This window comes from Neodiprion fabricii, chromosome 3, assembly GCF_021155785.1.
Source record: "Neodiprion fabricii isolate iyNeoFabr1 chromosome 3, iyNeoFabr1.1, whole genome shotgun sequence".
NCBI classification, from domain to species: Eukaryota; Metazoa; Arthropoda; class Insecta; order Hymenoptera; family Diprionidae; genus Neodiprion; species Neodiprion fabricii.
The window spans coordinates 26,254,898-26,282,433 of record NC_060241.1 but is presented as its reverse complement, the minus strand read 5'-3'; the positions used below and the strand labels follow the sequence as shown (position 1 = coordinate 26,282,433).

The 27,536-nt window shown below is 40.3% G+C and overlaps 1 protein-coding gene across 6 annotated transcripts; it reads left to right on the top strand.

Moving 5' to 3' along the window:
- The first annotated feature begins 233 nt into the window (after window positions 1-233).
- LOC124177826 (FMRFamide receptor) lies at window positions 234-27,016 on the top strand. 6 transcript variants are annotated; one of them, XM_046560669.1, is made up of 5 exons: window positions 234-749; window positions 16,810-17,769; window positions 19,457-19,725; window positions 19,943-20,132; window positions 24,064-27,016. In XM_046560669.1, the coding sequence occupies exons 2-5, from the start codon at window positions 17,464-17,466 to the stop codon at window positions 24,676-24,678; spliced, it is 1,380 nt and encodes a 459-aa protein (XP_046416625.1). In that variant the 5' UTR covers window positions 234-749; window positions 16,810-17,463; the 3' UTR covers window positions 24,679-27,016. The 6 variants fall into 6 exon arrangements, with proteins under 6 accessions (XP_046416625.1, XP_046416622.1, XP_046416621.1 ...); XM_046560666.1 differs by having other exon boundaries at window positions 234-1,265; XM_046560665.1 differs by having other exon boundaries at window positions 234-1,362.
- Window positions 27,017-27,536: the final 520 nt, after the last annotated feature.

Here is a 27,536-nt window from a genome sequence, read left to right as displayed (position 1 = left end):
AAAAATCGGGCGTTACAACCGTCCAATCAATTCGATAGTTTGTCCGTCTCCTGGTATTCGGTGAGAAAGCATAAAAGAATGAAAGATTACACTGCGCATACGTATTCCGAACGTACGGAGAGGCACTTTGGCGACGTTTAGTTGACACCGGGTTTCGACGACGTCGCTAGAGCGCAGGCGAAACTCACTGCCAAGGTCTACGACGCCACCCCGGCGACCGTCGACGCGGACCTTCGCCAGGAGCTGGTCGCTCAGTGCGCTGTCCGAGGTGAGCGCTTCGACTTGAGGCCGTGATTTACACCGCCGGTGTTCGGAATGCAGGATTTTTAATAATAGATAAATAAAAGATAGACGAAAAACAATCGGATCGTTATAATACGACGACGGATGACACGCGTTGAGAATTGTCGAGCGAGTTCGCAACTTGCGGAGAAACTGCGACTCGGATAAAAAGTTGGAGTCGAATTTTTGTGAAATTCTATCTCAATCTCGATTCTGCTACGGTGGATCAATTTTTTTTTTTTTTTTCAAATTCAATTGGTGAAAGTCGTACTCTGTTTTTAGTTTGCTTTTTTTTAACCTCATGCGAACAGTGCGTCGAAAAATTGAATTTTAATATCACGCGTAATGTATAACGAGCGGGGATTTAATAACGAAATTAAAGAATTATCGTGCAACGAAACTGTGCTGCAGTGATTCGGTGTGATTTTATAAAGATTTACGACTTGAAATATAGACAGTGATTAATGGTGAATATGTATCTACATTACATACGCTAAGGATATGAAAAATATTTCAACTCGTCCTGACGATTGTACCACGTACAATAACGAACTGTGTATGTGTGTTCGATGAAGTATTTTCCCTCGTCGAACGGTGTTTGTTTGTTCAAAATTGAAACTCGTACGTAACTTGGGTGTCTCGTTACACGTATCGTCGGTGGAATTATTTACTCTCAAATATATACATTTATACAGAGTGTCCGGTGTGTGGAAAAAGAATTTCCGCACTGTGTAAATAACTCGACTTGGGATGCCGGACTGTTACAGTGTTTACATTGGCCGATTAAAGCGGTGCTAATGTCAATCAATCTACGCTCGATAACGCGGAAGAAACACAAATCCCGGCAATTAATTAAATTGCAGGAATGCGCGGTGTAGAATCAATCAAGCGAAATTCCCGTTTACGTTTAACTGGCGGAGAAAACTTGTGCAGTTGGAAATTTTAAAAGAAAAGGAATCGAAGAAAAAACGTCATAAATCACCGTACGAAGTCTGTGTATAAAATAAAAATTTCGGTTTGGTTTGAACTTCGTCGCTGTAGTGGAGCTGTAAAATAAAAAAAAGTGATACGTAATAAACGGTCAGTTCAGTTGTTTTTTCCTTTTATTTTTCTTGCGTAAAACTTCGGAAAAACACAAATATAAAAAAATTTATAAGAAGGTACGAACACAATGCGTCGAACCTTTCAAAGTCTTTAGGGTCTTAATTTATTCTCAGATTTTCTCGCGCGCTGGCAAAACGGTGGCATAATTCTGTGACGGTTATGAAATTTCCGGAAGCAGGTGAATAGTGAGTTTAATTGCCTGAAAAAATCCCCGTCAGTCAAAATTTAAAACCTTATTTACCACCCTTTTGCCTTTGAGCTTTACGAATTTTTTTTTCAAAAGTTAGTAGTAAAACACGGTGGTAATGCGGGAATCGCTTGCGCATCCAATTTGGTAAGCTCGGTGAGATGAGCCTCTCAGATTTCTCTGCGGCATCTGCGAGATGCGTTGCCGGTTTCTTTTCAGCCGCTATCATATCCCTCCATTACGCATTTCTTTTTCGCTCCCGGTTATACGAGGGTGATTTTTATTGAATTTTTTTCACTTACCATATGCGGTGAAATTGTCAGAGAAAACGATTCGCGACCCGATGTAAAATTCGAATATAGTTTTTATCGCAAAGTTTCGGTAACGCGCGTTTATCAAATTTCATATCCTGGGATTGAATAAGCTTCGGATAATCTGGCTTGTTCCGAATTTTCAGACAAATTAACCCCGGATCAGTGGAAATCCTATAGTGTTGTTTTTACTCGCTCTACAGCGAGAATGAAAAAAGTTATTTTTCTCGCAGCGTTTCGCTCTGATGTTACGGATATATCATAAATCAAATATTCGAGAGTTACTTTACCGGAAACAAGCCAAATTTGCATAAATTTATCACAAATGGATAAAACATTGCAACAAATTTTGGGTTTTCAAGTCGTACGATAAATGACACGCAACATATACTTCGAAAAAAAAAAAATGTTTGCCAACTTTTGAGATCACGTAACGAAAACTTACCCTCTTTTCGCTACGCGTACCGATTACCGTCACGTTTTATTATACGTGAAACTGGAGATATAAACTTCTTCCCTCGTTTCATTATTTGACTGTTATACAGAATGCCAGGGTAGACAAAAGTTATGCAAAGGGGTAAATTTAAGGCGCCAGGATAAATATAAGCGTCGCGAGCGCATCAAGCCTGAATGTGATGAGATTAATTATCTACTTACGTTAAAGTCTTCCCAGTTATTCGTGAATAATTTCACCACAGCGTGCTGCTAAAGAAATGACGAAAAGTGTGCTTTCCTAAGCTGTCTTCCAGTTTCAACTGTGAAATCCGACGTCGCAAATTCGCAACGAGAATAATTTTCACTGCTGGTTTATGTGAGAATTTTTTTTTTTTTTTTCCTCTCTTCAAAGTCTTTCGACGAACGGTTCTAAAAAAATGTCGAAGGATGAACATCATATCGTAAATCGTATTTTATGGATCTCTGACGACTTGTAAAAAAGCTCTTTGTTCCATTTGTACGCATACGCAGACTTGGGAATGCTTTTATTCTTCAATCAGAAATGGCTCGAACTTGAAGGAAAAATAAGGTCTTCGTATTTTCGCAAATTAACCATCGATCACGAAACTCTCGAGGTTCTTTCGTGAGTCAGTAATGGAAAGGATGTTTTGGATTCAGATAATCCGTATATTGCTGAACGTTATCGATAATCCGTCCTGCTTGTATCCCGAGAGGTTTTCCCTCCGTATTTTTAGCTCTCTCTTATCAACCATCCGCTAATTTGATATCCAATGTTAACCTGTAGGCGAATATTCCGAAAATGCATTACGTTCGATGAATGCCAATTCCGTGTTCACAGGATGTAGGTTTCAGATTTTTCTTGAAGATGAATCAGACCCAGACTCTGACTCACGAGTTTGGAAAAGATAACGAAAAACAATTATAATGAACTCGAGCAACATTATTTACGCCAATGATGTTAGCGAAAAGGTACCAAATAACACAAGCTAATTAGACACCAATGATTTGAGAAAATGTTTTGTAATTAAAACATTCAACGCGATCAAACTTTGGTGTTTTTCATGCGATTATAATGTTCGTGCCCTCATTTTGTTCGCCATAAGGATCCCCAGAGGTCGTCTGAAAATTCTTGAATGCTTTTAGACCATGTGCCAGAATCTAGTTAGTGGGCAAAATAGACCAAAGATTATTAAAATAGAATGAAAAACACCGGAGTTCGATCATTTACAACGTTCTCATTGTAAAACCTTTTACCAAATTGTTAGTGTCTGCGCTTATGTTGTTTAAATTTTGTCAGATGCCTTTGTATAATATAATAGTGATTTAATTACCTTCGAATTCACTGCAAAAGATATTTACTTTGCATCGCCTTTGGTGATATAAGATGATATAAGGTTGGCCTTCGTCGAAAATTACTCTTTCTAACTTTAATGTAACATTTTCGAACCTCTAGAATCCGAAAACCAGGTTTCAAAAAACAATTACGGTTTCGATTTCAGCCAATCGGTCTGCCCGAGAAACTTCCTCGATGATCTCGGTAACGGCTCGATGAAAAAATTTGAATCTTACAGATTTTGACAATCAACTGACGGGCATGAAAAATCACCATGTACTGTTCAATCCAAACTTCCGCCTCTACTGGAAATAAATCGAATTTCAATGTTTTACCGATAAACATATATATACTTTTTTCTCCTTATTACTTTTTCTAAATAAACTCTTTGTGTTTTTCCCAGTTTATATATATATATATATATATATATATATATATATATATATATATATATATATATATATATATATATATATATATATATATATATGTATGTATATTTGAATTATCGATTTCCTGTTCATCAAAAATCTTTGTTTCTAATTATTCTGTCAAAACTTTTTTATCCAGCTGCCAAATCCTGTCAGTTTCAGATCTTTCTCTTGTTCGTTACCGACAGACTTTTTCTTTTTCATGGTGATGAAAATTATAGCGGAAAACCAATTTTTTCCAGCTTATTCAAACGATCCTTTTCCTTCCAAACTTTTTGTTCAGACCGTGGGTTTTTAACCAGGGGTTTACGTGGGTCTTGAATTTTTGAGAAATCTGTTTTTTCTGTAATTTCAAAAAAAAAATATATAATCAAAGAAATATTTTAATCAAACTTAAGGCACATGAGAGAACAACATTTGAACTATCTGTCGCACAACAATTAGTAGTTCTGTAATTACGTTGGAAAAAAAATTATAGAAAAAACAGATTTTTGTCAAATTTAAGACCCACGTAACCCTTTGACTGGACTTTGCGTTTATTCATCCTCTTAATTAAGCAAACGACGTAATAAAGCATCCGTCAAAATTATCCGCTTATGCATTGTTCAGGAGCACAACAGTTTTCCAGCACGGTATTCAGGATGATATTTCGCAAAACGGAGATGTATCTCCCTAACTCTGGAGCAGAGGATCAGCGTGCCGAGATTGCGTTTTGTCCAAGTCTCAGCGATCACGCTCGTCTTTCGCTTCTCTTCATTCTTTTCTCCATTCTCTTTGCCTGTAATTTTCCCCCGAAGACAAGGGTAGCTTTGAAAGTGCTCCGAAGGGACCGCGCATCGTTGTTTCTCGCTTTGAAACCCCTCGGATATTCTTACTTTTTGGCCCCTCGCGGCACACACCCTCGCGTCTTATTTTTAACGCACATCGCCACTTTGAATACGATTTTCTCGAAAACAACGACGAAGTAACGCAAAGCCTTAATTTATTTTCACTCTAAAGCCGTTCACACTAGATTCAACAACTTTTCTTCTTTCGTTATTCAACGGTTAATTATCACGTACCGAATTGTCAAACATTGAGCTCGTCGTGAAACGGTCCTAGAATCAGAACAAACAATCATTCCGACGACTGACTTAACACGTGACAGCAGAGCAAAAATTGCTTTCCGAGTATTAACTTCGGCCGAAAGACAACGCGTTAATCATCCACCGTGCGAAATGTCATCCAAAATTAACCTGCGTAAAACTTTGATCTGTGAAACGATGCGGGGAATGTTTCTTGCGACAGGGAAGATAGTGGGCTGGAAGCTGAAGCTGCATTAATGACTTTCCGCCTCATGCTTCCGTCTTGTACTTGCGGCTAATTACCGGATCGAGTTAGAGGATCATCGCGTGCGTCTCTCGCGAGACATTCATCATTAATTCATCCCGCGAGTCGGCCAGCCATCCGAGATCCTTGCCTCAGCCCAATTAAGGATACGCGAGCTGATCTTCCTTCCAGCTCGACGCTAACAGCTCGAGATTGGGATTATTAACCAGAGCCGCGGCGTATCTGATTTCTTTTCATCCTTAATTCGAGGCCTTAACGGTAACACGGGAAACCGTAAAACCAGTTTACAGCTTTTAATATCAACCCGTCGTAAACGACGGACGTCACCTTTCGGCGTTCCTGCTTACAGCCAGCTCCGGATAGAAGAAGAAAGGCTTGCACCCTCCCACGCTTTAATTTAAAATACCGACTATCCCCTGCGGTGAAGGCGGCAACCCTTCGCGATACTGTTATTTTTCATGTCTGGTTTAAAACTTTCAAACAGAAATCTGTACGTCTATCCTCCGTCGTCGATATTACACGCGGTAAAAATGTGCGCCTAATTGCTGTCCGCACATTGAATGCCGCGTTACAGAATCAAATTACTCCATTATATGGTTGAAATAATTGAACAATCCAATCTTACTTACTGCTGTTATATGTACTTATGCAATAAAGGCGGCGCAATTGCGACTTGATACGAAAATTGTACTTTAAATATTATCAAAATCAATTAAAGTAAAGACCGGACAGAACAACATCGTGTCACAGAGTTTGGCTCAACATCATTGTACCTATCAAGTTCACTTTGCGCTGACAAAATATTTTACGGCTTCATCGCTGCTGACTGTACATTGGCATTTTCGAAAAAAATATTTACAAGGCATGCAGATTAACCGGCAAAGTGTGGTTGAGCTTTGGTCATGTGTTGAAAATTATTACTCGTTTAAAGCAGATTTCATCGAACGCCTAATTTCGGCATTTGCGAAGCGCGCTTGAACAAACAACGGTGATATGTTAATCATCGTCGATCGATAGTTGATGGAAATAATTGGTTACGTTAGGTAAACAAATATAGTAGGATTACGATTAGCCATCGAAATGTAAAATCTCCACTTGCCTAAGCTATCACACCAGTTATTTAAGCTTCATGCTCAACTGGTCGTTTGTTTGTCGTGCGGTTATTCATAGAAACTGGCAAACAAGTGCGTAACGCATTAGATTGTCGGTCGATCAAACGAGCCGTGTGTAATTTTTCCCGATAATTTTGATAAACAATATCGAACGAAGGTAGTGCATAGTAACGTTATCGGGAGTGAATTTCAGGTGGATAAGCGCACTGCCTTCGTCAGCAAACACTCCACCTTTCATAATCGATTCAGCTGCAGTGTCGGGAGATGTTCATGTCACTGCATTAGGCGATTCGTCAGAAGCTAAACGGAAGCATAAATTGCATCCATTCCACGCTATTTTAGCAAGCAAATATTCATCATTCTGGTTTATTTTAAGGCAGCTATCGAGCCCTTCACGGTTCAACAATTCCGCGCTTATTTTTGGCTTGTGATAACTTTTTTCATCGTTTTCATACGGCAATTATTTCTGTAACCATTCTGCAGAACGTGCTACCTGTGCTATCGTCATCTTTTCCAAGAATTCGCCAATGCTTTCAGCCGTCTCTCTGGATGATTGAGTTTCCTTTTTCGTCGCGCCATTTCTTCGTCCCCTTCTCCTTTTACTTTTCCATGTTGTATCAGGCAGTATGCCTAGTCCCATTTTTCAACCACCCGAATAAGTAGAAACTCTGCAAGGTACGAAATTCTTTCTTGGTCGTTCAGGTTGTATATATGTCTCTGAAATTAACGATGACACGGAAAATAATTTCAATCAATATTAATACACCGCAGAATAATGTGTTTTGACGTTTGTCGAGAGAAATGTGAAAACAAAGCAGGAATAACGTGCACATGAATAAGAAAACGGAACGTGAAGTGAAAACTGCACTGCTGATTTTTCGACTTGATATTACAACCTCCCTTCTTCGGTACGACGAAACGGGAAATGAATAAAGAAAAAGGAAAAAAAAAAAACAAAAAAAGCTGGAGGATCATCTAGCTTCTGGAACAACAAATGAAGGCATCAAACTAGAATGCACGGAAACGAGCTTTTTTACGTGAATCTCCTAAAATGAATGTGGCGTAAATCGCGCGCATTTACTGCCATTTCTTGAGGGAGCGGAGGATACTATGACCTTGAGCCTGTATGTCAAAGGTTAATTACCGTTCTTTCACGACTGCGATGGTTGATGGCCGGTAGGCAATGGAAAATCTGCCGGCTTCTTGCTAAATTAGGTAACAATATCGCCTTGGATTTGGGAGCTAGTTGTAAATGCGCCCGTATTGTTAATAAAAGTCCGGACCCGCGTTACATCGACTAATATATATTATACGAGGTATGAAAAAGGAGACGCGTCACACACACCCAGCTCAGCTTGTCACTCGGAATTTTTCACTCTGGTAGTTTTTACTCGCCGCTTGGGCTTTGAATAAAAGCTCAACTCGGAAATTTCTTATCCGATTATGTGCCAAATGTAGTTTATTTTTCGCAACGCGTTTATCACGCAAAATGTTGCGTGTTAATAACGTGGATGATTGTATATATATGTTCTTTCTGCAATTACGAAATCACGTCGTATTTCGTTCTCGCTTCTTAAAGTGCTTGGTTCGCAAAAATTTCACACGTTTTAGTAATTTTATTACGTTGTCGTACCTTGAATATTTATTATCGTACTAAATTATCGTACTACCAATTAGCCACAAAGATATTTTTAGAAATAGAGAAATCAAAGATACCGAAATCATAAACAAAAGCTTAGATTCGAACGAATCTACAGAATTTTTAACAAATTTGAAGGGATTTGAAACGAAGCAGCGATATCTAAGCTTTTATTGATAATTTCAGTATTTTCTATTATCGAATTTTAAAAAGCGATCATCTCGTCATATCATAAAATAAATGAAAATTATGCATTTTCGGTGAACAAACCTCCGCGAGTAACGCATCGGATTTATTGAAACGACGAACTTAACGTTGAAATTTGGAATTTCATCTCGCGTGTAGATGGACTGAGAGAATTTTCGCTCAAGTTCGCTGCTCCAGAAACCTAGAAAAGTATCTCTGCTGTAGAAGCTGGGAAGATAAATTGAAACTCCCAAGACTCCAAACCTCTTCGCCGGACGTTTTCCGGACAGTCCCAGACAGCGTCCCCGATACGTGATAATTCCCTTCCCGTTTTTCCAAACCCTCAAGATTCCCTTGACACACGTCGTAAAACAGTTCTCCAATTCGATTCCTGCATTCTATTCTCTTTCTACTCGGTAACTGTCTTTGTACGTACACACATGCCGTGTAACTACCTACCGCGATTTATCGCAACTATCAAATCAGACATAAAATACTTTTATTTTCAGAGATTTAATTAAATGCGAGTGAACAATTTTCGAGATTCAAAAAATACTGCCATAATTTTTGTGTACGTGGTTATTTTCATGAGAAACTGTCGATCCGATATCGACTTTTCGAGTCTTCAACTTTTCGTAAAAAATTTGGTAATCATTTTTTTCCAAATGGACGCGTGAGCTTAGATGATGAAAACCCCGTAATTTCTTCCAATCCGATTCTTACCCAACCGAATATTCGTCACTCTGATCATATTCTGTTGGACCAGTCATTTTTTTCAACTTTAGACTCTAACGAAGTGGGGGAATTTCGTGGGCGCAAAGACACGCGTTTGCGGGCTAAAATAAAAAACGCAATAAAGCAAGATCTTGAACGCTCAAAGCCACCGCGGTCGGATTGTAAGAATACATCGAGTCATCCCACGCAACTTCTCGAGCTCCGCTGAAAGACCAAGTTTTTAATATGCTGTAATATGCAGCCGCAGAGACTCGAGTTTCCGAATCGGAAACCCCATTTATGCACATCAGTGGGATATTTTACGGCAGTTTTTCTTCTCCCTAGTTTTTCAATTACTCCACAACGCCGCGTTTTATCGTCCAACTTTTTTCACAGGGATCTAAAGCTACTGGATTCTCTCTCCCTGCATTCGTACAACGTGCGAGGCGTACAGTCGGTGCTACCTCTTTCGGGGATAAAATCTCTTGCGACGTTTAACGACGCCGCGTTTATATTTCAGCTGCAGGATGGACTGTAAACGGATATCTCTGATAACTGCGCATGAAAATTTTTCTTCCGCGAGTCCACAGCCTGAATATTTCATCCATCGGCTTTTACGAAATGTACCTTCGCCGTGAACTCGAGTTTAAAATAGGAACGGGCGTATCGAAACTGTCGAATGTTCCCCTTGCGATTCGCTTTAAGGCAAGTTGACTCCTCTCTATTTCGACTAATTCATGCAGCAAGCGGTAATCGATTCTTACCTTTTCACATTCGAACCTCGAAACGATCGTAGAAGTGCCGACAACTTTAGCTGTTGGCAGTAATTCATCTACACCGCATGTAACTGAAAACTATCCCGAATGGGCTATCATGACGATTTACGATTTTTCCTTTTCAACGAAGGCATTTTTCTCCATTTGCACATTTTTCGTGACCATTTGCACCGGGTTTTTTTTTCAACTCCGTAGACAAAGACGGATAAAGCCTATAAATTCGAGTTTATGGCTGAAAAATTATTGAAAATTGCTCAGCAAGTCGTTTAATTTGCAAACCTGATGTCTGTTACAGTTTAAACGTATCAAGCTTGTTATGTTTGGATTACCATGCTTCTTACGTCCGTAAGCAGATGCAATCTTCAAGCCTGGATGTTTTCATAAAATTGGTAAAACACGTGACAAAGTTAAATCAGATAAATGGTCAAAATCGTCGGACTGTAGTTTCGTACTGAATATAGTATTACACATAGGTACGTAAAATTGAATAATTGGAACAGCTGTCGACTACTAATACTAGGGTCAGAGGGTCATCTTCGGGGGTCGAATAGTGTGATTACAGCTTGTTTTATTAGCTACTCTTCGCCGGCCACGTGAGCACGTTGTGTGGTAATCAGTGGAAGGGAGTTTCCCTGAAACAATTTGGCCTGACGTGTGGAGGGAAATCCAGTTTCTCTAGGCAGGCGGAATGTGTATAATGTAACGTCTGGATTAAGTTTTGCACGGTTTCACCTACGGAACCTTGATTACAGCTCTTCGGTCCCATATTAAGGGTTACCCGAAGTAATTATCCTTCGGTGAAACAGTGAAAATTTATCCGACTTCTCGCCACCGTATATTTTCGTGTAAATATACATAGAATTAAGTTCAGAAGCGAAAGCTCGTGGATATGGAAATTCTCTTATGTCACAATGTGGTAATAAAATTCGTGCTAAAATTTCTGGTGAATTTAGCGAGTACAACAAATTTATAATATCGTAGAATAGTGAGTTTTATACTTCACGCGTGTGACTGTACAATAGCCGTTTCGATTTCTCGAAGAGTATCAAAACCGACGTGAAAATATCGTTTAATGTACGGAATGTTAAATTTATAGCCAATTTCCTTCGAAAAGTAGTAAAGCACGTTTACTCGGATAAGGGTCAATAAACGCTTTGCCGTATCCCTGGTTAAAGTTCGGTTACGGTTTGTAACCGAAATTGATAGGATCGTTCATGTGTATCGAAATGTGAGCAGGATCATTTCGCATCAAATCATCCAGACTTACCACGCACCAATTTTTCGTCCTCCCTTCGGGATATTAGATTTATTTTTCACTCCTTCTTCTTTTTGTTGAAATTTATGGCTGTCAAATGATGAACGCAGCCCGAATATTTAGGGAATGAAAAATCGTTCACCTGAGCTGTGACGATGATCTTTTTATTTTCAGCAAATTCATACTTAAGCGCAGCTTCGCAAACCCGGCCTCGAATAGTCATTTATTTTCACGTCACCTTTATCGTTTCAAGGGTATAAAAAAATGAAAAAAAAACTTACAACCGCGAAAATTGATCATAACATCTGGATCTGTCGTCGAAGTCCACGCCTTGAATTTCGTTTTTAATAAATCTAAAAACGTGTCTTCCGACACTTTTAAGTTGTCACGATATTATACAGCTGTAATTAATCTAATATATATATATTCTACGAGAATTTCATCGTTTAAAATTTGGCTGGAGAAAAAAAGAAATTGATTCGACAAATGTTCGCTAAAAATATAGCATGGCTATTACAATATGTTGTACAAACCAAAGTCTCGCGCTTCGTCACCTCAACTCGCTTATAATAGGTTAAAGTATCGAGTATTTTTTGGCAAAACTGTTAAACGCGTTGAAAAATAGATGTACCAATTTTTTTCCTACGTCAATACGAGCAGATCCGTATTTTCCTCTTTACGTCAGATAGTTCAGATTGCCTGTTCGCATCGCAACATTGCAACAATCAATAATTCCGATTAATTACCGCCAATGAATAATTACGCTCTTGCGGAATAACGCGAGAGATTTAAATAAGTTTACAAAGAAATCGGCTTGAGCGAAACAAACTCGGTCTCACAATTAGTCCGTATCGTCAAGTGAAATAAAAAACTATGCCGCCGGCAGGAGCGATATCTTTGAGTATTTGCGTATAAAAGCTAGTAGCTCGCAGGTCAGCTGTTGACTCCGTCACCAGAAATACACAAGCGTATCTGCTTCCTCGCTTCTCCCACGTCATCATCCCCATATAACTAAGGACAAGTCTTTCCAGCTACAAGCTCACGGTCCATCCTTTCTTACTTGCAATTGGCGTAAGGTGGCTACGAAAATATGCGTAACGGAATTTGAAAATACACGCAGGCACGTAGGTATGTAACGACATCTGTATCGGTGGAACTTAAGGTCGTAAATACGCGTCTCGGTTGACCCTCTTGACCGTGACACTGGGTGGAGAAGGAATTGCTGGGAAGTTCGTAACTTTTGGCATGACAACTCCATCCGAACTTGTCTCAAGACTTGAGGGATGCACGGTTCACCCACGTCCTTACTCACTCCCGAAACCTGGCTAATTTCAACCCCAAGACAACGACCTCGCAGGCATTCCCATTTCCCTACGTCGAGATGGCGCATTCTGAATAATATCAGCTATTATTTCCTGGTGAAATGAGCAATATTGGACGCTTTACACCAACGACTGAGTCACTGACTTGCTAACAATTTTCGCGTGGGTAACAGTCGGACGGGTGCAGAAGAAATTGCGACTGAAATTTGGCACCGAAAAGCTGCTGGTGTGCTATGAAAAGCTCACAAAAAGAATGATCTAGCAATCTCGAGACGATTTTAATGTTCTATTGAATATGAATACTGTACGTTCGCTCTAGTGACACATTTCTTCATCGTGAACAAAAATTCTCGAGCTGCCGTGCACGAGGAGCGGGGTTGAAGTCTCGAATTTGAAAGGTTCCGAAAGAGCCTACTTCCGAATTATTCAGTGGCAAAAGTTGAGGTAAAGAAATCGAACTTTGAAGAAACAACAAAGTTTCAAATGGTCCGACAACCCGATAGCTCAAAGTTTCGAAATGTAAAGTTCCGAAAAGTAAAGTTACGATGGATTAAAATTCCGAAAATTAAAATATACTCACACAGCGCAGTTTACTCAACGAGTATGAGTAAAATATATTTAAAAAAAAACGACAATCACAATGACCAGGAATCTGAACGTGAAAATATCGAAAATCCAAAACAACGAAACAGATCAAAGTGGTGAAATTTTACCAAGCCAGAAATTCACAGATTTGAATGTCTTCGAATATACGGAATTTCGATGTTTAAGATTTTGAAATTTGCTTATTTTCGCCCTTTCGGCATTTTGCACTTTCGGAACTATGAGCATCGGGTTTCGGACCATTCGAAACTTTGATGGTTCGTCAAAGTTTGATTTCTCTGCTCCAAGTCTCGCCAGTAAAAAAATTGAATCCGGCGCTTTCGGCACGTTTCAAATTCGGAATTTCAACCACTCTCCACGCTCGATACTTACGACACCTCTTATCCTATTCGGAATTTCCAAATGTCTCATACATGCAAACTGTTACAATAGCTGTGAATTTTTTTTTACCGCCGTGTGGATTTCTTGCGGTTTCTTTTATTCCTCGTGGGGAAATTTTCCCTACTGTTTCCAAAATGGGTCGTGCCCGAGGCGCGGATGAGGGTCTGCAGACGCTAAGGCGTGGAGTGTGCGAGAATTTGCGACAGCGAACAAAAATACATACTTTGGCATTCCGCCCACCGACGGGCGGGGAAAACGCTATTCGCGACGAGCCTCGATCCGACCAAACTATCGGCCGAATTGTCTGACCGGCACCTGCCTCTCACTACTTGGGCTTGAACGCGCCTCGCGAAATCATCGGATTCATTCTCGACGAATTCGCGCAGAGGTTGACGATGCCGTCAACGATGTGGCTGCTTCGAATTTCTACACTTGATCAACGCTGTGCAACGAATCTCGGAACGCATCGTTCCTCGCAGAGCCACGTTAAGTTTCATCGATTAGGGAAAATTCCCCCGTCACGTATCGCTTCGCGTCATATAACTTGGCTGCAAGTGGGACGCGTACCCACTCTATGGCAAATACCCGAAATATTTCATAACCTATTAATAATCGCTGGAATACAGCGTAATAACAGACGCGCGTATAATGAAGTTTCCCTCATCAGTCACAACGGTCACGTATTGAAATGAAAAAACGAACGGTATTGTTTTCGCGATTCGCGGGATGAGTTCACGCATATACATATCTCTGCTTTTTACACCGCTTGGTCGAAACCGATAATCCTTTATTTTACGACTTTTCACTCTTCAGCTCGCATTCCACGCCCAACTCGTACTTAGGGATGTACAGTAACAGCCCGGCCAAGCATCCATCATCTCGTTCAGTGCGTCTGACAATGAGAGGCGGATTCATCGAAACCACGAGATTTTAAAAGCCAACTTGCTATCCCGTAATTTTCATTCACAGGGCTGTACAAGCGACATGTGCCAAGTGAGGCTTCTTTGAAGTGGCTGGTTGGACGAACCCTCTCGTTCATTATCGTCGGACGCACGACGTCCTCCGTAGTCGTTGTTCCTTCGCTTCTTCGAACTGCCTTTTTCACGCCCACGTATTTCGCACTCCGCGGAGGAAATTCGCCGAGCACAAGCAACCGAAATATCATTGATTATTGTCGACGGCGTAGATACGCTAGTCACCGCTAGCGAAACTCGATCACCCATCGTACATATGTACAGTCGATTCGTTAACAGTCCGCTCGTCCGTGTGATTTTACAATTTGCTATTCGACCAGGCGCGATATTGAATTTTCCGACAATTATATTCGACCGAATGAAATTCGTCGGGATAATTCCCTTCTATGTTGCGTAAATTCAAGCTAACCGGAAATAAATGCGTTTATACTTCCTCTCTCTCTCTCTCTCTCGGAATGTTGTTCCTCGTCGACGGGCAATATCAACGCATACCCGCTACTAAGTTTGTAATTTCCTTTCATATGCGCAACAAAGCTACGGCACGCGGCTGTAAATTCCACGATACGGAGTTTGCGTCTGAAAGTTATGGCTCGCATTTCTCAGCCTTTTCGAAACATCGATAGAGTGAAATTTTTCAGCGATATACGTAATCCAGCCGTCTTCTTCAATGTAATACGTTTCAGCTTTGATCTAAGGTATGCAATTTTGTAAAGGCTTGCAGCGTCTCTTGGTAATACCGATCCTGCAAAGCTTGGCGTTTCAGTATTTCCAATCGATCCTTCCGCATGCTGTATGCCTTTCACACGTTACTAACAAGTTTGCGAGGCAAAATAATTCAGACTCTCGTCGCGACGTTTTTTATTCCTTGTATTCTTCTCTTCTTTTTTCTGTCGTCGCTCTAATTTCAACGTAATTTAAACTTGAATTCGTTGTTCGAGACGAAGTTATTGGTCTTCTGAAATAATTGTCCTCGTTTCAAGGGAAGCCATGAATGACATTCGACGCAGACGTTTAAGACTGATGCGTACAGAGGGGCATTCGGAGTCTGAATCTCGCTGGCCGCTCACTTAGCGGGACAATGATAAAAAAAAAACTAGGTCACGAATAAAGAAATTGGGATGACCGAGGCGGGCGGCAGGCACTGCTTGACTGTGGGACCGGAAATAAGCAGCGACAGATAGCTGAGCGGTTGACAGTGGCTCGGCCGAGGAGGTTGAAAATCTCTCGATAAAAATTATCGCCCGTCGGGAGCACTTACCGAACATTTATCTTACCCAAGAGAATGTTTGAGGCTCGTTTCTACGCGATTCGCGCGAGCAACAAAAGAGCTAGCTTTCTTGTTAAATATACTTATCGGAAGTTTACTTGGTCGGTGCGGTGAGTTTGCGGCTCGAGTTCCCGCGTCTGATATTCGACCGAAGAATCCAATTAACTTTACAAATCGACGGAGATTGCCAGAGAATGGAAGACGATAGTTGGAGACAACGTTTTTGAAACGTTGCAAAATTAGTTGGCGAAGAAAGTCTTTTTAACGAGATTATTCGAATAGACGCTGCACGAGTTGCTGTCTGAGGCTGTGAGAAACTTTGATCGGAATTTCACGGATTAATTATTTGTTGACAATGTTTTTCCCCGCTTTGCATAGCTTAGACAAATAATAGTATAATCTTACGTTGGTCGTCGATAAATGATTCCGCTGCTTTTAATAAAAGTGAAATAAAAGTTTAATCACATTATCGAAGATTCTGTGATTTAAAACGAACATTAATTTAAACTATTCTCAATTCGATATCGTTTTCTCCTTTTGTTTGGGAAGTAAAGTTAAATCAACGAAAATAAGTAGATATTATGCGAGAAGTTAATTGAAGGTTTCTGTCAGGGAAAAGTTACTCGCTGGCGAATTTCGATAATTTATATCGAAAGTTTTCAAGCGTGAAAAAAGCTCCTGACTGAAGTAGCGGCTTGCCAAGTTTCAGCAAATATTCAATTCTCCAATTAGCGATGAGATTTAATAAGCAAGTGACTTCAAGTACAGTTTTTAAATCATCGATTCGGCTTTTTTCGAATCAAACCGAAATTTTTAAACACGGTCTACAGGATTCCTAGATAATATAGAAGCACGAACTTCGCACTGCATTATTCTCTATTCCGACAGTAAAAACTCACAAAAATTTCCAATAATCAAGTTTTCATTCACCCTCATCACGAATCTCTGATCTCTTGGTTCCTTCATCCATTTCTATCTTCGCATTCTAAGACCGAAACATCCGTATATTCACCTATATTTTCAACAAGAACAATTCAATTGCGGTTAAGTCTGATTAGGTGATGTTGATTTCTTTTTTTAATCTTCCGTTCCCCCTAACGGCCTACCTTCTTTTAAATAAACTAATTGAATCCGTGGTATTTTGCAGATCATAAAGCTGAACAATGCAGAGCTTGGAGGTGGATGATCCGACTTCGAGTGTTGTGGCACTGCGTCATGTGATCAAAGAATATACTACGCTGATAGAAAAATTGAGAGAATCGACTTGAGAAGAATGCGTGAGATTGTCTCTCGCGATCAGGACTAAAATGTGCTTATTCCTTTATAAATACGCAGCGAGTATATTCGTGTTTAACTAAAAATCGAGCATGACCGCGTTTCGAATCGCGTTGAGTAAGTCGCATAAATTTAAAAGGTGATGATCAACGAGGAAAATATCGCGATACGTAAACTTGGGCCTAAATCGTACTACGAGAAAATTTCACCGAATCGAAGTTTGTTTCCAATTAATCGGCAATTTGAAAATTTTGCGATTAGCGCGCAGATGAACTTACCTAGTGTTAGCACCTGTGTTTCCGGCAAGAACAATTCGTTTATTTCCTAATTGGAAAAGTAATCGTCTCACTTAAAATCATACGGTTGAAATTAATTTTTCCGATTAGCGATAAATATCCGGTATCGTGTGTCGCGGTAATCAATGAAAATAAGAGTGAAAAAAGAAATAATAAAATAAAAAACATGCATTGGACAAACATTTGAAAAATCAGCGAACCAATGCGGTACGCTGAACCAAAGTATCAAAATGTCGGAAGTATACCCAGTGAATAGTACGTCTTACTTTTCTTCAAATGTAACGAACGGATCTACGGAGAACAATACTTCGAAATATTTCACGACCAAACAACCGCTGGAATGCGATACTCCGGTAGGAGAGGGTGCCCTTTTAGAATTCATCACCAGTGGTATTCTACTGAATGTGGTGGGTCTGTTCGGATTATTCGGCAACATCATTTCGATGATCATACTTTCCCGGCCCCAGATGAAATCCTCGATCAACTACTTATTGATCGGCCTAGCGAGATGCGACACCGTCCTCATTTTAACTTCGGTAAGTTTCCGATGTTCCATTAATCTTGCATTATACGTTTGTACCGAAACCGTCTTGCAAATTTCGGGGAGTTTTTCTCGTACCGAGACATTTTAGAGCATCGCAGACTTTACGTTTGACTCGTTTCGTAGCTTTTAGACGATACATTAGTTGCACAGAACTTCTGCGGGCACAAGTTGAAGGCAGTGAAAAAGACCCTTTTGCAAAAACGTTGGTACGAGGTATGATTACATACCTGCACATCTGCAAGGTTATTAATTTCGAAACTTCTCGCTTTTATACCAAGTTGTCTGTTATCCTACTCCCTGGAGTATGTAGCGCTGTGTGGAACGGCCCTGTAACTCTGGTACAGCCATTAATTGCAAGAGTAATTCCAAGCTCGACGTTCGTACAACGTTTCGAAAGCTGCAGGAATAAAGCTTGATAGATTTTTGTTTAACAAGATTCTTTAAATATATCTTCTATACTATCCCAGAAAGATTTCTGGCATTCTTCATACACCCACAGTCTTGGGTTGTTTTTCAAAAAGTTCCAAGTACCGCGTATTTTCAACATTATTAATAATATCCCGGGACGGTGACGCCTTCCACTGTCTTTTACGACTTTCCCTGACTTTCCGGAGACTGCTTTTTATTCGCCTTCCCAAATATGGATCACGCTTTATCGCCTTTCGCATCCTCACGCGGCATTGTCGCAAACTTTTTCCAAGACTTTCGCTAAGTCCTTTCTTCTTCAAGTTTCCACACCGTATGAAATGTAACCACGTGTCGCCGTAGATCGGAAGACTTCCATCGAGTCATTTATGAAAAATCATTCATCCGCGAAGTCATTTGCAGTCCTGTCTTTGCCGACTCTGCATCATTAAATTAAGGTCACGCGGTTTCTGATTCTCCACGATTTCGTACGCGAATCGGATTTTTTGCATGGCTCCCTTGATTGGACTCTTGGGATCACGGACGCTCACCGAAATCTACTTGACCCCAGCAATGACGTTCGTTCTACGGCCTACCAATTATGCCACGCAATTTCTAAGCCGCCGCCAATCTCAATTTGTTCCTTGATTACAGAATCGATCGATTTCACAGGTGATTATCTTTGAGAGTAATGGCAGCGCTTCCTTTTCCGGTATATCAACTTTGTCATGCCTTATGCAGGCATGTAAACAGGTCGGAATTATTACAACGAACGAGAAGCAGTCTCAGTTTTGGTCATCTTTTTGTCTTTCTAGCGACGACGATAAGCTCTTCCAATCTAGAAACTTCCAACATTGACATGATCCAATTTTCCCCGTGAGTTTTCACTTGACGTCAGTATGCAAACAAAAGTTTACGTGGCATACCAGGACGCCTGGGTTCCTTCATGTATTCACACGTGACAGTGATTTAGATCCCTGGATCTTGAAGCTCATGAGCTTTGGACTTGTAATTCATTCCACCCGTGTATTCAGACTCAGACTCAGACCGATTATTATTATTTGTTCAGCTGTCGGCTCACAAGCCCAACGAACTTCTCTACCCTGCACCGAAAATCCTGATGTACATACGTCGCACTTGTACCGGCGTGTCACACGCGTAAAGGCCGTATAAACCCGATTGTTTATATCACGTCAGTGAAGTTTCATACCCGCCCCACTGAACCCTGTGCAAAACATCGACAATAATCCAATGTTTTCACCACATTGTTGCAGGTTTTCCTGTTCGGACTGCCGGCCATCTATCCTCAAACCAATGTTTTGTTCAATTACAAGTTTTTCGTCTTCCCAAGGCTGGTGAAGTTCTTGTATCCGTTGGCCACGATCGCGCAAATGGTCTCAGTTTACCTCACCTTGACCGTAACTATGGAACGGTACGTGGCCGTCTGTCATCCCCTGAGGGCACGCTCCATGTGCACCTATGGCAGGGCGCGGATGGCTGTCCTCTGCATCATCGTCGTCTCTGTAATATACAACATACCGAAGTGAGTGACAAGATTCGACCAGCTGATCACGACCGACTGTTTTCACCTGAAATTCAACCCGTTGAGGGTCTTTTTATCACTTCGTCTCCGCAGCTTTTTTTATTCCTCTTATTTGTACCGCACTGGAATACAGCTGCAAAAATAGACGATCGGGGATTCTTATGGAAATGTTTTTTGCTTACGGTCTGTCTTAACGACCTTTTTCCACTTGCTCCAGATTCTGGGAAATGACGATCACCGAAGAGATTCACTGGAAGTACAAAGTGCCGGTATATTGCGCAAACGCAACGAAGATGAGGGTTGACGAACTATATCGTGCGATCTACATCAATTGGATGTACTTTATTTTCTACTATGCCATTCCGTTTACATTGCTCACATGGTTTAACATGGAAATATATCGACAGGTACGTAATAAACGATCACTTATTCGATATATCGCTGTCATATTCGTGTATGCCAGCGTTGAATTGAATGAAACGGAACTACGATTGAACAAAAATTGAAGTCAATAAGGTTTATTAAGAGAATCTCCTCCTGACTTCGAAAAATAAAGATCCTTATCAAACTGAAATAAGTATAATCCGAGTGTTAATAACTACGGAAAAATAAAATGATTGATCAATCTTCTGATTGAAAAATTGTATTGTTTGTCAAAGCACAGAGTTTTTTTAATATATTCTCTGTGAATCGCGTGAAATTAATTTCAAATACCATCGTTATGTTTTTGAAAAAAATACAAATTCGCTGATTGTAACCAATGGTCGTTTTTCACGCAACGTGTTTCACGATTAACTAAGAAGCTGAGGACGAAATTCACCTTTGCCGATTTTCAGGGTGTGAGTCGCGAACAACATGAGTCACAATTCATGGAAATAGCTCGGACGGTATGATTTAGGCATTTGACAAAACGACGCAATAATGAGATTGCTGGGGGGAGGCTTTTCAGTTGCAGTTTCTAAAGTAAAAATGTTGCCTATACGTTCGTCAAGGAAATACTGATTTAATTAAATCTAACTTGATGCAAACGTTCACCATCATCAATTCGTTTGCTTAAACACTTTTTTAATTTATATGTCTCGTACATTTTTCGTGTAATGTGACGAATATACCGTGTTATTTTCATGAACGTCCCAATCTTGTATCCTACGCACTTTCAACGACTATCGTACAAGTATGCTAAACATTTCACCGGACCTTCGTCAGACTGCTTATAAACGTTGAATGGTCGGTTCTGTTCTTCGATGCGACCACAATCGCTCGTGAAATACTGTTCAGACATTCCTTACGAACAAAGCCAACCTTACCCTGTAGTCAGGTCATAAAACTTGATTTAAAGCAGTCAATCATTTCCCTGAAATGCTCATACCTTGTATCGTCGGCTACATTGAAGGTTAATTTTGATCTACGCGGAGCAGGTAGCTGCAGCTTCGCGTGCTGCAGACAACCTTTGTTTGAAGCACGTCGTACGTACACTCGCTGTATGAGAGTGACGAACACTGACAACGTACTCGTAAGTTTTAAGTGCCCCTATTCTTGATAACGGACACCGTGGCGATTGGAAAGTTTGGTAGGGTGAATAATGAGACCAAGACTAGAAGCCTAGACTGGAGGTCTTGCTCGTTACCTATTCGTTGCACCATTCAATTCTTAAGTGTACCTTAAAAATAATGATTTAAATGTCGTTCGGGAGGAATATTAGTGAAAAAATTTATCAGATCCTTAAGATAATCATAACAGGAACTTTATATGCTCATGTTGGAATATGTGCTGTGTGTTGTGCAAGCATTGCTAAGAATCATCAATTTTACTACCGAATGCCGCAGCATAATTAATTCGTAAACGCGTTACACGGACCATGAAAATGTAATATTTCCTGATAAGGTTTGCGCGTAAATTATCTGTACAGGGATATCAAAAAAGCGTTCCAACTTCAATGAGTACCATGTATAGACCTAACCCTAATTCCACTGACCCAAGTAACGGCTCGCGAGTATCCCTTCGTATTGAAACGGCCTCGTAAAGTATGACATTGTCACCTCAAGTTGACCAAGAATGCCAATCACATGGGACAAACCGTTGCAACCGCTAACCCGCGAACGTATATGGGTAAAGTTTCCATCTCACGCTCGTAGTTATTTTCTGCACCGAATACCCTCGCTGTCATTGATCCTCCCTGAGATGAGGTGCCTTTGGACGTTTGTCAACGTTGGGAATGTTTATCGACAGTCGATCGGGCAATTTTAAAGGGTCGAGTCCTTGCAGATTATCTCACGAAGCTCCTTCAGTGTCCGGGCTCTCTGCTCAACGAAGGATTAATCTTCGGAAATTCAGTAACTCTTTGTCTTTACTGCGGCGTGTTTTGAGACTTGAAGCTTTTAATAAAGCTTCCACCAGCAGCAAGGGATCATTAGTTAGTTAGAAAATCCGGCATGTTGGCGCACTTAAGAAATACCATTATTCTTGACACCCTACGTAAATCAACGATGATGTACCGCAGACCACGCGGAGACGATGGTCAACTCTGAAACGAATATATGCCTGCACGCAGGTACAAGATTGTGACAAGCATGTTCCATCAAGCAGACAGCGGTTGAGTGACGAATGAAAAAGTTCGCATCGCGAATCGAATCATAGCCCGAGTTCCTGAATTTCGTCAAAATGAATCGCAGCCGGATATCGCTGACTTTCGTAAAATCTGAAGGAGATTCTTTTTCATTCCGTCGTTTCTCGGTTGAAAAACGATGGGCGAATAATCAATTCCATATTTCATCCTGTCGATATTATGACATGTTCCTTCCGATATTGCTTTTGTCATGAAATTTATGCGCCCAACAGTGAGACTCGCCCGAAATTCATTGGTGCTTCCTTCCGGAGCTGCAAAATTCGTGCCAGATATATGTTGAGATTTCAGTTCACCACTGTACCTGAATTTTTGCACACCTACGGGAGCGCATGGGTAGAAAAATAAGATTTTGTTATTCCAAGCTTTGAAGGACGAGCATCCTGCACGAATATCCTTGTCTGTGAAACTAGCGCGTGTTTGCACCATCGTAAATATCTTACGAATTACCACACGCCACATGGGTCCCGCTACTCAACTTCTATTCTCGCAACGGTGCTCGGATACAAATAAGGTTGTGAGATACAAAATTCTTACGTGGCGAGGAGTGTCCCTTGGGAGTCCTCGCGTCGTATCCTTAACACGCTTTCATTGCTAGAACCAAAAGCCATTTAATTTAGGAGCTCGACGTAGTAAACGCTTCTTTCGACTTTTGTTCCTCCGGACCCTGAAGCTGCTCTCTACGTCTACCGCGGTATGCTTCTTTACAAAAGACTCCAAGCTTTGTATATATTTTACTCTTCGAACGGATAAGACCGTGTCATCGTCATCGATCACTTCCTGACCCAGCGATTACAGCTCTGCGCAAGACGAAATGCAATCGTTATTTTCGTGGTCTACGAACGTCCTGTTATTCAGCTACGGACAAAATTCCGTTCAAGTTCATCTCGGTCTATGCCGCGGAGTGATTTCCTGGAGACAAGTTGATATTCCAGGCCATCGGAGCAGCTCGAATGCAACTTCAACTCCTGATAAATGCAGTAACTTTTATCATCAGTTCGCGTAGCGTCGCTGGTGAAAGATTTCAGACATTTTCCGACTGAGTTATGTCTTTTTTTACGATTAATATGAACCTTCGCCTGGGGTCGTAACAAAAGATTTTTCCCGCTGGTATTGCCGTGTCTATCTTTTTAACCAGTCTTGATATACCTCTGGAATTCGATTTATTTTCCGTTTTTTCCTCCACCAAACTTATCGATGAAAAACAACGATAGTTGACGTAACAAATAGGCACTCGCGTACGTTTTCTGCTAACCTATTATTCCCGTTGTAATCTGTCATCTTTGGATTTCTTATCCGCAGAGGAAATTAAAAAGCACTTCATTTATCTGGTCCCTGCGGCCATTGGCGATATCGAATTGCGTCGGGAGTTTTAAATTAAATCGAAGAAGTTATAGCAACGATCGTCGGGAAACAAGATTAACTCATTTTACCGGGACTTTGTTTTACTTCGTCGACAATCTTGACAAAAGCAGGTAGAGCTGAAATGGAAAGTTGTAAGGATTTTAACGGTAAACTGTGAGTTAGGTTTAAAGCAGCATACGAGAAGCTGATTCCTGTGTGTTTCAAAGTGGAACACGAGGCTCGTGTAAATGTAAATTTCACGAATGTCTCGTACTTTATTTATCACAGTTGGTACAAGGTGAAAACGCGTTATTATCAGAGCTTTTTATAGAAGAAGTAGTAATCCAGGCGTGGAACGATTATTGTTTCAGGTGAGAAAGGCAAACAGAGAGCTGCAGAATCTGTCGCATCACCAGCGGAGAGAAATTGGTTTGGCAACAATGCTGTTGTGCGTTGTGATAGTCTTCATAGTTTGCAACATAATACCACTAGCGACGAACATCTGCGAAACCTTTTACAACAATATACCGATGTGGCTGGTTCAGATTGGAAATCTAATGGTGACGATCAACAGCAGTGTAAATTTCATAATCTACGTGATATTCGGTCGGAAATTCAAGAGGATCTTTCTCAGGTTATTCTGTAGCTCTCACATATTCGGCGCGGGTCGAGACAGTCCGGAATTTCCTACCAACGACGAATCCGTCGTGACCAACGTTACTAACATCGAGTTGCGAAACTCGATACGTCGCTGTCAGGTGCACAGGTCGAGCACGAGGAACAGCAGGAACAACAACGTGCACCTCTCCAACGGCAATTCTCACTCCCGACAAAGCCCCAAACCCAAAGTGTGGTCGGCCACTCCGGCACCCTGCGTATATTATCCGGCCCAAAGCCCGGCGAGGAGTCCGAGTCAAATGTCACGAACCCTAAGTGGGCAAAACGGCTGGGACAAGAACAATGTCATGGAGACGGTGATCCAGTAGTCGGGGAAAATCCGAATATTACGACACCGATGTCGATTCCGACGCCCCCCCCAAGGACTCTGCACACGATTCTTCTTCTCGGCGGTGTCAGCTTGACCCTCTTGGCAATGCGCGCGCTGCAAATAGCATCTGGTAATAAAACGCGGGGAGGAAAATATGTCGAACCGAGTCGCGACGGTACAAAGTAGAGAATGCGGGAATGTACGGAGTAAGAAGAGTAGCCGAATTGCTTTGTGGAAGAGAGTAATTTTTGTAATCTTCGAGACAGGGTGAGGACCGGTATAATATCCGACTGTAACGAGAGCTTACAGCATTTGAACGAAACGGCAAGTATTTATTGGGAAAATTCGCCAACCTTCGCAACGTTCAACGATTTATGTGAAAATTTGTAGCTTGCAGTCTTTGCCCATTGTCAAATAATTGTCTCTAAAATTGTGTATGCAGCATTATTCCATTGTCGTGGGATTCGGAGGAATTCGCGGTCACTTTCTTCCTTCCTTTTTCCTCACCTGGTAGGTTTACCTTTAATCTCCACGTGTCGAAATCCCCGCCCTATTTTCAGGACAGCAAGCTGTGTCGAAGTCGCAGAGAAGTCAAATGCGATATTTGAAATCGATGCATATATCGCAGTCTGGCAGACGACGAGGTGCGTGAAAAAATAGAATTTCTTTCTATTTACTATTTTGACGACAAGTAGAGGCGCCTGATATCCCCAGAAAAATTTATTTTTATGTTCAGTAGTTCTCAACTCCGGACTAAGCGTTGATTACTTCACTCAACTTTAACACGGGAAGCACATTAAAAAAATCTCGTCAATGAAGCAGAATTTTTTTCAATGTCACGCATGCGGCATTGTAAAAAAAAATCACACGCGAACGCAATTATCAGGGACCGCTAATTCTCATATCTCAAATAACACTGCCCGTGCACATATATAACCGGATTCTTCATGTTTTCCTCTTCTTCTTAGTCAATATTCATAAAAATCTAACCGGCCTCAATCACATCTATAGAAAATACGCCCTCCGCATATGATTGAAAAAGTTTTCATTGCATCTAAATTCCATATCGAACAATTTTCAAACTGTACCAACTTCAGCGAGTCTGAATATAAATATTAAAAAATCTTATTTGTCCAGTTTCACCGTCGGAACATTTACAACGCTTTGTTCAAATCCAACGAATCGACAATATGACGGCTAGCCGCGAAGCTCGAGGATAAATTTGCAGTTTCGAATAAAAGTCTTCGTCCGAACAAGGTTGTTATGTTCATTCTATGTTTTATCTATGAAAAACAAAAAGTTCACACAAACCGCACTCCTCGCTGGCAACTTATAGTTACAAATATATTATAAGCGTAACGTATCTACGCATGTAGTAAGTCTTTACTTACATACAGCTTCGTATAAATTTTACGTGGATATCTGTAAAATATACTTGCCGTGCTATTTATTTAAAGCGCTAACGTAAAGAGGTACTAAATCACGCCAAAATCGTTATAAACTTGGTAACGATCCACTAAATAGACTGATTTTATGTTCTATTATAAATTATCTACATACGTACTTCTAGCTCGGTTATTACACCCTACTACTCGATACTATATGAAATGAATGTTTTACGTAACGTGTCATGCTGATCATCGTCATCATTCGACGCGACACTTGTGTCACCATTGCACGTCTCTGTATATTAAACATGCAGTGGATCGCACAGCGGTCAGTTTTTCTTCAACAATCGTTAACCGGACGCACGCGAAGACAGAGACAATTTTACAGAATCATTCGGAAACCAGAGAATTTTTTCTGTAGCTAAAACTGTGAGAGCAAGACCTTGAAAAAGGAACAGAACAATATTGTCACGAACCATTTTGCCATCTACTACGACTCCGATTTTACGAAACGTGAAGCCACCACGCTCGATACAAAAACAAACAGTATTATTATGATTATTATCCAAGAATAAATAAAAGATAAATCAAAAAAGTAATAATGATTCAGCTATAATAATTGTAAATAAGCATGAGAAGTAAAAGATACGTACTGCATTAAAATATAGATGTGTATGTCATATATATAATTAATAATACGTGATTATAATTACCTTATTGAAATTTGAATCACAAGACAATTGCACACTTTGTGAAACGAGACTCGGTTCATTTGATACTTCATAGTGCACCGTATGAGATTCCGTAAATATGATAGCATTGATCTCTATTCGTTCCTACGAGTACGCATCAATTAATATTATAATTTTGTACATACTATGATACATAAATGTATATTGTTTTTATAAATTAAGTTTATAAAAATTATAAGAATCCAATCTTGAAATATAATATATATACACACACACACACATATATATATATATATATATATATATATATATATATATATATATATATATATATATATATATATATATATATATTATATATATTGTGTAAAGCGTGCCGCTAATGCTACCTCAAAAATCATGCAGTTAGATACGGCACCTTGTAAATAATCAACTGAAAAACTCAAACCGCGTATATAAATATACAGGTATATAGATATGCGATGTGTCAAATTTGAAAATCTGTTGGTGGGTGTCAAAAAGTGCAGCGTAAAACGATATATTCTGACAAAGAATCAATAACCAAAATCTCGTAACATTACATTCAAGACGCAAAGCGCATGCCATACTGTTGTTTAATGATTGTGAGATGTGTGTCGCTAGATGATCGAATCAAAATTACTCTTAGGCGAGACATATAGAGAAAAAAAAAAAAAAAAACTCTTCACCTACCTCAGCGTATGAATGTTAATTAATTATGTGGTCAAAGACATGTCTAATAAGATGAAAGGTCGATA

Bases quoted from the DNA above. Each gene is read 5' to 3' on its own strand.
- LOC124177826 (XM_046560669.1), top strand. From the start codon at position 17,464: ATGTCGGAAGTATACCCAGTGAATAGTACGTCTTACTTTTCTTCAAAT. The intron at 17,770-19,456 runs GTAAGTTTCCGA...ACATTGTTGCAG, and splicing joins CCGTCCTCATTTTAACTTCG to GTTTTCCTGTTCGGACTGCC. The intron at 19,726-19,942 runs GTGAGTGACAAG...CACTTGCTCCAG, and splicing joins GTAATATACAACATACCGAA to ATTCTGGGAAATGACGATCA.